Source organism: Syzygium oleosum, unplaced genomic scaffold (genome assembly GCF_021117445.2).
Source record: "Syzygium oleosum isolate NSW1041296 unplaced genomic scaffold, Sole_v2.1 Sole_v2.06, whole genome shotgun sequence".
Taxonomy (NCBI): domain Eukaryota; kingdom Viridiplantae; phylum Streptophyta; class Magnoliopsida; order Myrtales; family Myrtaceae; genus Syzygium; species Syzygium oleosum.
The window spans coordinates 8,364,231-8,373,796 of NW_026607490.1; the positions used below are offsets into that span (position 1 = coordinate 8,364,231).

At 42.0% G+C, this 9,566-nt stretch overlaps 1 protein-coding gene across 1 annotated transcript; it reads right to left on the reverse strand.

Moving 5' to 3' along the window:
- Positions 1–3,254: 3,254 nt before the first annotated feature.
- On the reverse strand, positions 3,255–6,024 carry LOC130138341 (calmodulin-2/4-like). Its single transcript, XM_056312105.1, has 4 exons — positions 5,850–6,024; positions 4,734–4,891; positions 4,561–4,641; positions 3,255–3,593 (listed from the first exon to the last, which is right to left on the reverse strand). The coding sequence occupies exons 1-4, from the start codon at positions 5,935–5,937 to the stop codon at positions 3,459–3,461; spliced, it is 462 nt and encodes a 153-aa protein (XP_056168080.1). The 5' UTR covers positions 5,938–6,024; the 3' UTR covers positions 3,255–3,458.
- Positions 6,025–9,566: the final 3,542 nt, after the last annotated feature.

Below are 9,566 nucleotides of genomic sequence, written 5' to 3' on the forward strand. Positions count from 1 at the left end.
TGCAATAATACACTATGGAGAGTTAAATTATTTTGATTCCATCCAATAAAACGCGTCGTTGTAAGGCACAAAATTGGAGTCAACGTTATTTGGAAAAAAATGATTACGTAAAAAATATGACAAAACAATCGAGTTGCACCAAAAATTGTCACGCCCCGAACCCTAACGGGCTCGCGACACCCCTTCCACGGTCGTATTGAACGCGACGTCCCAGGACGCGTCGCCGACCCAAACGAAACACCCAACGATAAAGGCAAGCGGAAGCGAAATTAAATAACCCAGACAATAAATAATGACAAAGGGATAGCACTACCATACAATCAATATACACATTTTATAAGAATACTTGGCAGATACAAACTGCAGAAACACGCTCATCAAAAAAAGGGGTAAAGGTTGGGTAACCTACTCCACTATACAAAACGGGGGCAACCAAAAAGGTGAAATGAAACATCAAATGCCCAAAGTCACTCCCGGTCTCCGAACAGCACATGACGACTATCCGTCACTCCAGTCCTGAAAATGTTTAACAACGGGGGATGAGATAAATCTCAATAAGCAGACCCCTAAACCCCACATAGGCCAATGCGTACCCAGACAAGTCTCAACATGCGACCTAATCATCGACGTACTGTAATATACACAAACGTACTTACCTCGCTTCTAATCATGCGCCAACTCTGCATATTAGTCAAATCACAATAAGTAATAATAGTCCATGAACACATCACAATCATTCAAGCGCCATACACACGTGCGTTCATCCAATTCAACCCAAACACATTTCACATACGCATCCATCCAATTTTCACACGACCCGGGTCAACACCCCACAGGTCAGCCCTCCGATCAATCCGGGCTCTGTCCCGCATCAACACCCCACAGGACCTTTCAAAAACAAACTTTCACACGACCCGGGTCAACACCCCACAGGTCAGCCCTCCGATCAATCCTGGCTCTGTCCCGGGTCAACACCCCATAGGACCTTTCAAAAATAAACTTTCACACGACCCGGGTCAACACCCCACGGGTCCTTTCTCACAACCCGGGTCAACACCCCTCAGGTTGGCAGCCCTCCGATCGATCCGGGCTTGTCAAGCATACACGCCACATAATTCAATCAATTCCATGGCATTCACACGTTCAAATATCACCCAAGTGTGTCCAGACAACCACAATGCAATTCACCATACTAGCACATTAAAATAGCCACGATCCCACCAATTAAATTCACGCTTGCGCACCAACAAGCGGTCATCCGAAGGATGGCAACTACTTTGTCATCAAAACATCACTTGAGCACCCAATTTCAAACATGGAATCAATCCATAAATCAAGCAATCATTAGCCACACTTAGCACGCTACACCGACACAATATATCCTACAATTCCACTCCAAAACTTGTTCATTAACAATCCATCGGACTAGCCATTATCACTGCTCATGACAAACCCTAACTCAGTCCTGAAACCAGCCACAATATGCCCATAAATCAGCCATTGTCACACACACATTGGGCACTAAATCAGCCCGCTAATCAAGCAACATTCGACCGTCACAACGCTCGCCATTTCCCACACATTTTAACCCACATTATGCTCAATAGATTCACCAACATCATTCGCCGAACCAGCAATTGACTCAGCCAATAACAGCCACTAAACAAGCCTCTAAACCATCATAAATCACCCACTAATCTAGCCATGAACAGCCCATACGATCAGCCACCAAATTGGCCCTTAATCTGCACTAATTAACCCCAAAACGAGTCAAATGATACCCGAAGTCATAGACGGAGTTTGGGAAGCCGCTTACCTCGGGCCTAAGTGAGAACAAGCCGAGCAAGGGTGGCGAGGGGACCGGAACAGCAACGGCAGCAGCCTCGGCTCAGCCGCAACTTCGGCGAACACGCGACGGCTCACGGCGGCGACGAATGGACGGCTACCACATGGGAGAGAAAGCGGACAGGGGGCTGAAGCAGGGGCAGCAGTTGGGCTCACAGCCGGAGGGCGGCCAGGCGACAGCGACGGCGACGGCGGCTGGGTGGGGTGGAGCCGAAACAGGGGAGATGTCGGGGAGGAGAGAAACAGGGGGAAAGGGGAGGTGGTGGTGGCCAAGGGGGCAGCTGGGCGGCGGAGGTGGCTGAGGGGAGAGACTGGGTGGCGGAGCGGCGGCGGCCGGAATGGCGGCACGCCGCGGCGGCGAAGCCAGGGGTCGAAACAGGGGAAAGCACCGGGGAAGAGAGAAATAGGGGAAGGGGAGGTCTCGCGGTGGCCGGAGGCAACACGGCGGCGTCGCGGGCGGCCGGGCAACGGAGGACGGGCCGACGTGCGGCTGGGCAGCGCCGGACCGCGGTGGGCGCGGCGGCGACTTGCTGCTGTGCGCGATAGGGAGGAGAAGAACTGCCAAGCCGGAGGAGGGAAAACGGCCGGATGGGCGGCGGCACGGCTCGGTCAGGGCGACGACGGCGCGAGGCGGACGACGAGGGGCGGTCGGCGAGCTGCGAGCGATGGTCGGGCGAAGGAAGAAGCAAAAGCAGGAGTCGGGGGCAGAAGAGACGAAGAAGAAGAGGAAGGGAAGAGGAAAAAAAGAAAAAGAAAAGAAAAGAAAGGAAGAGAGAGAAGGAGGAGACGTGAGCGGGAAATAGGGGAGGGGACGTCTGCGTGCATGGGCAGACGTGCGCAGACGCGGCAGAGGGAGGAGAGAGAGAGAAAGTCAAAGCAATGATCGCGATCCAACGGTCACAATTCAAATCCGAAAACGATCTAACTGTCCACAAAAATCCCAATTATAATTTAGAAAAAGGGCCAAAAGAAAATAATCCAAAACACACTACGAGGAAGGTCTACTAGTCCAAATCCGCACCCGATCAAAAATCCACTTCTCACATGTCCCGGGTAATATCGAGGCTAGCCACAATAATATCGATACCCTCTAATTAAATTCGTCCTGGAACTTCAAGAAATTCGACACCAAAGTTTGGCTCTAAATAACGGCCAAATTTGATCGAGCGTGATTCTAGCGAAATCTCAATTTTAAAAACAATAACCGAGGGTGATCAGTTCCCGGGCGAGATTTTACTATAAGCACACTGACAAATTACACATTTTATAAATTCCAAAAATGGGCCGAAATTCGGAATGTCACAAAAATAGTCCACGAGAAATTCAATTTTTTTTTTGTAATTTATAACTTATAAGATGTTTGATAAGTGTAGAGTGATTTTACACTATGCACAATGGAAATGAATCCACGATAAACCCACACGGCAAATGATATTACTATTTTAGCGTGATATTCCTTCAGTGTATTATGTTTTATGATTACACAACTCTAAATGGCATACAATCGAATATGCAAGAATAGGAGGGAGAGTTTTAGCAAACGGAAATTCTCAACAAATCATTCAAATACAAAGTCCATGCGAGGCGAGGCATGAGCAACTGCGCCAGTGCTTTCAGAAAGCTAACATCGTCCTGATGAACTCTTCATAATCGAGTCGGCCATCGCCGTCCAAATCCGCCTCTCTCATCATCTCTTCCAATTCTTCCTCTGTTAACTTTTCTCCGAGGTTGATCATCACCCGCCGCAACTGTAATCACCCACCAAGTAAGAGGAGTTTTTAAGTCTAAAGGCATGAGTAAGTAAAGCTAGAAGGACTGGAATATCTCATATTTCAAGTAAACTGATATCGAGAGAGAGATCGTCACGAGGGATAAAGTCATCAATATTCTTACCAACTCAGTTAACATTCAATACATCCATGTCTTAAACGTTTTTAAGGCCCTTGATCCTAAGTTCCTCACATATCACCAGAATTGCATCGATGAAAAAAAATCCTCAGGAAGCTTCTACTCAGGTCAGTGGAAGTTCTTCGAAGGCTCATGAAGTTCGAGAGAAGGGAGACATATATTCGAGTGTTTCAAGTATCACCAAAAGCCATTACCAGGGACTTTGATCCTTTCTCTCTCTTCTTCATGTTAATTTTGATGTTTAAGTAAAAGGTTTGCAACCTTTAAACAGAAAGCCAAGACTAAGTAAAACGTGTTGAAAAATCCTACAAGAGAAAGAGACGTCAAGCAGAATAAAACTAACCCTAGAAAGGTCATTCCAGATCAGTTGAGAGATTAGAGAAGAGAAGGAAAGCACTGAGAGAAAAGAAATGGCTACTTCTTTGGGTTATTACGGAGAGAATTCTGCGAGTGGTCATATAGAATTATATGCTGTTAAATGATGCTGTATCACAACTACATCTGCAGGTATTACAATGGATAGGAACATTTGATTAGTTGGTAATTTATGTCAGCCTTTATGTGGTTAGTGAGATATTTCATGGGTCTGAAATATTACTTATCTCATATGGGCTTCCTCGTAAAAAACGGAGATTTTACAATTGTTTTATGAATTCCATTCATAAGAGTTCATTCGAGATTTCTCTGTCACCTTCTTTTCTTTTTTTATGCGGTTTGGTTAGGAGGAATTGCTCCAAGATACAAAGAAGCTACAAATAATGAAGTATAAGCTGAACATTGAATGTGGGGTTAGGAAATAAGTCAAACCTCATTAGGAGATATGTAACCATCTTGATCCTTGTCAATGACCTTGAAAGCTTCCTTTAACTCCTCTTCTATTTCAGTTTCCTAAACATATATATAACAAATGCATTTACACTCATCCAATCAAGTACTTGCAAATATGTGATTTAATTGACACTAGCTATTTTAGTTGATACCTTGATTTTTCTGGCCATAAGATTCAAGAACTCCCCGAATTCTATAGTCCCATTGCCATCGATATCGACCTCATTGATCATGCTTTGAAGTTCTTCCTCTGTGGGATTTTGGTCCAAGGATTTGATTGCAGTTGCCAATTCCGCAATTGTGATGCAACCTATGCATCAAGCAAACCAATAATCAATCATTTGGGAAGGGAAACGCGCCTTAGGTGTCAAAATATTATAATCAGAATATCTTAATCCCACATAACTTCTATCTTCTCATATATACTTTAATATAAGCTCCAGTTTCAGCTTCCATTCCTGTTTCATGCCACGAACCCTAGTGTTGGGTAACAAAATTTTTACGTAGCCTGTATTTTCTATTTATAAGATCTCTTTTCTAACATTCTATACAATTTTCTAAAATTAAAACAAATGGCTTTGATCTCTGATCTCCAGTGAGAACAATCTCATTCTTTTTGTTTCGTGGTAGTTTGACTTGTGGTGTAATGTTTAATAATCAACAATCGGTTGATTCTACTGGTAGTCTTGTCTGAACAACGAGTCGAAACCCGTTCCTTGATTGATATGAGACTATTTATTATATACCTATGAGCCAGGTGATGAAGGTAAACCCTATACAATCAATAGATGCTACCTGAAGTTCAAAGATCATATGCTTGGAAGAATTCAATGAGGAAGCATAAAATATATCCCAATAAAATCTGTCTTCTTCTCTAAAAATTGAATCTAGCATAGTTTTCACACAGTTGCATGGTGAGATCACCAAAGGCACAAGCAGCTGTTGTCTTCTCATGGAATAAACAAACGATCATTATGTTAGTATAACGTTTCACAGCCATGAAAAAGGGAAAAATCGTTCTTCCAACGCACTGGTCGTTCTTTAACAGTTTAAACTATTCGGACAACACAGCAATATACAGAATTTTCATGTCACAAAAATAACACCGAGAACTGTATCTTACATCCCAGGAAGAAGTAGATTAGGCATTAGCAATGAATCACAAAAAGCTAGCAAACAGAGTAAGGGAGTCTATGAAAAGATTATTCACCACAAAAGGTAAATTAAGATAATGACACAAGTTTAAAAACGAAAAAACCAAGGGTTACCATCTCCATCCCTGTCCAGCAAACAAAACGCTTCTTGGAACTCATCAATCTGCTGTTTAGTTAACACATCCCCTCTTCTTGGCTTCATGATCGATCAATAGAGAGAGAGAGAGAGAGAGAGAGAGAGAGAGAGAGAGAAGCTTGGACGATAGAACCTCAGTTGGATCTTTCACAAGTTCTTATTCTGAAGTCTCCAAGGTGGTCATCGAATGGGCTGTCTCTTTCATTAAGACTGGGATATTTGGAGCAAAGAACACTGTTTTTTTTTTGTCGAAAAGCAAAGAACACGTTTGAAATGGTCAAACACGCATGTACTAGAATCTGCCTCAACGGACTCTCTGGAAGTGCTGTCTCAAGCTTTTTCTCCACGCAATAGTAGAGAAGAATTTCGAAGCACGAAGGATTTTTCTGTGCTCTTTTTCTTCCCCCCGAACGTTACTTCAACGACACCGTGGAAAGCGTGACTAAAAGCAGGTTTGATAATTCATCGGACGACACGAATTTTCTCGAGTTGGATGACGTGAGTAATTCATTAGACCAAAGCATCTAAATTCATTGCAGACATGGTTCGTATTTGCCAACAATTTTCATGAGGTTGATGCAAATCGTTTCCGATGTAAGCAATAGCGGAAACTGTAAGATGTCTATGTTGAAAGCTTACTATAATGATGACGATGATGCATGGACTTTTGCTTTAGGTTAAAGCATAAGGTTGACTTTTCAGTCTACATGTGTCAGAAGTCTACATGTTCATAAATGAAGAACTTAGGAGGAGGATGCCATCTTTGACTTTGTCGTTGCCCATGAATATTCAGATATGGCCTTAGGCTTGAAAGATGGTCGTGAAGCTGGAAAAGTCATGGTAAAAAAGAAATGAGTGGAGCATGACCATGAAATTCTGGTGGCTGACCTATTTCTGGTGTATTACATGTGAGAAAAATGAACAAAATGAATGAGACTGCCAAGGAATTTGGTGTGTAGTCTATATGCTTTTCTAATGATTTTATTGCGGTCTTTTAGTTGGGAAAATTATTTAAAAAATCCTAAACCTATTACAATAGTGTCAATTTAGTTATAAACATTTTTGTTAGTCAATTAAGTCCTAAACTTTTTGTATTTGTGCCAATTTAGCTCATATGGGCAATTATAGCCAGAAATCGCTAATATGGACGTCGACCATTCTATATGGTGTAATTGGCGCTAACATGGACTTTTTTAAAATAATATTTCTTAGCCAACATGGACATTTTACTTAGCCAATTGAGTCTTAAACTTTTTGTATTTATGTCAATTTAGCTCTTTTAGCCAAGCTGACATGGACGCCGACCGTTTTATATGGTGTAATTGGCGCTAACACGGATATTTTTAAACAATATTTCAATTTAATTTCTTTTCTTTTTCTTTTTTCTTTTCTTCTTTCTCTTTCTTTTTTTTCTTTCTTTCTTCCTCTAGCCGGTCGCCGAACATCGACGAATAGCCAGAGGTGAGCACTGGCGAGGTCGACCTCGCCAGATCTGGCGAGTTCGAGCCTCCCCTGGCCCTGGCAAGGCTCGCCAGATTTGGCGAGTTCGAGCCTCCCCCGGCCCTGGCAAGGCTCATCATTGGGCGAGGTCAACTTTGCCATCGAATGTAGTAGGTAAACAAACAATTCTGACAAAGTTCAGTGCTTAAATCGAAACAGAACCGAGCAGTTATATGTTTTTGTTATGTGCTTGAGAGCATCGAGCTTGATGATTTCTTACCGTTTGAAGATCGAAATTCGACAAGCACAGCCATGGTGATGAGCCTCGCCTAGCGAGGTCGACCTCGCCGGCCCCCACCTCTAGCCAGTTGTCAAGGTTTGGCAACCGGCTAGAAAAAGAAGGGAACAAAAAAAAAGAAATAGAAAGAAAAGAAAAAATAAATATATAATTCGAAAAATTATTAAAATATTATTTTAAAATGTCAACGTTAGAGCCGGCCTTCGACGTAGGACAGTCGGCATCCATATCAGCGATTTCCTGCCAAAATTGGCCAAATGAATTGAATTAGTATAAATACAATAAGGTTTATAACTGAAGTGGTAAAAAAAAATATTCACCCTTCTTGCTTAAATTAAAGCATAAGGTTGACTATCCAGTCTTTAGTTTCATAAATGAAGAATTTAGGAGGAGGATGGGAACCAACAAGGCATAAAATCAAAATTATTGCTGTGCAAACATCTTTGACTTTGTCGTTTCCCGTGAATATTCAGATATGCTCCTCTCATTTCTTTTTGAAAAATGGTCGTGAAGCTGGAAAATTCTGGTGAATGACCTATTTCTGGTGTATTATATGTGAGAAAAAGGCCAAAATGTCTCTTTTTTTTTATCTGTCATTTTTTAATGACATGAATGAGACTGCCAAGGAATTTGTGGTGTGTACTCTAAATGCTTTTCTAATGATTTTATTGCAGTCTTTTAGCTTTATCCAGACAATCTGGTAATTTCATTTCATCACTTGGATGGCCATTAGAGATGGTGAGAACGACCGCGCACGACTTTTGCGCTTGGTTTTTTGCTAGCTATACATGAGGTTGCAGATTTATGTGCTTGAAAACTGAGGCATGACCATGGTATATCTGATTTAATCATTTTTATCTGATAATTGGAAAAATTATCCACGTCCGCGCCGACCGTGCCATGTCGGACAGCTAGCGTCCACGTCAGTGATTTTCGGCTAAACTTGGCTAGAATGACTACGTTGGCAAATCAACAAAAGGTTTAGAAATAAATTTATACAATTGAATGGTTTATTGGCACAATTGAAAAATTCAAGACTAAATTGACACAAGTACAATAAGTTTATGACTTTTTTTGGTAATTTCTTTGTAACTCCTAGGATGGGATAGTATCAAAATAAGCAAATAAATCGTGGCAAATATACTAAAATTCAAGACAAGCTTTTTCTCGAATGATCTCGTCTCGCATCATATTGGCAATTTTGTTTATTCTAGGGTAACCAAAAGATAGATCAAATCATATTGGCAATTTTGTTTATTCTAGGGTAACCAAAAGATAGATCAAGGTCCCTGGGCAACCGGTTTTCTTTCTGAGGCCAGCACCTGCCCAATTAGGCCCGCTCAAACTCAATTATCCTGCATGAAGTAAATTCGGTATAATCTCAATCTCGAAAGAACCCGGATAAGGATTTTCACACTAATACTTTCCTTCTAAGGTACTCTCGCTCTTTCTCTCCCCCCACATAATTTTTAGGAATGGATCTGACATTCGACACTCATATCACTGGATGCACCAGTTGTTTTTACAACACAATCCAACGTAGGAATGTAAATTGTCTCGTTCCGTTGTATTCCGTTCTTCCGTTCCATTTCCATCCCGCTTCACGAACGTGCCTGTCACAGCCCAAACCGGTCCAATTGTCGATCAACAGCACCACGTGTGCATAGGCCAAAGCCTAAAGCCCATATAAGTTCATGGGTCTAAGGCCCAAAGCCCATTTCCTTTCGGAAACCCAATTGACATTCATCATTGAAAATCTTAAATTGAAAAAGGTAGCCACAAAAAATCACAAACTATGCCTACTAAGACACATTTATCTTGAACTTCTTTTTTGTTACATAAAAAGAAAAAACCTCAAACCAGCCCACGGTAACACATTTAGCTTAAACTTTTTCTCACTTATGTGATACATTTACCCTCCGTCTGCTAATTCTGGGTGTTGTTTTAGGTCCTTTTC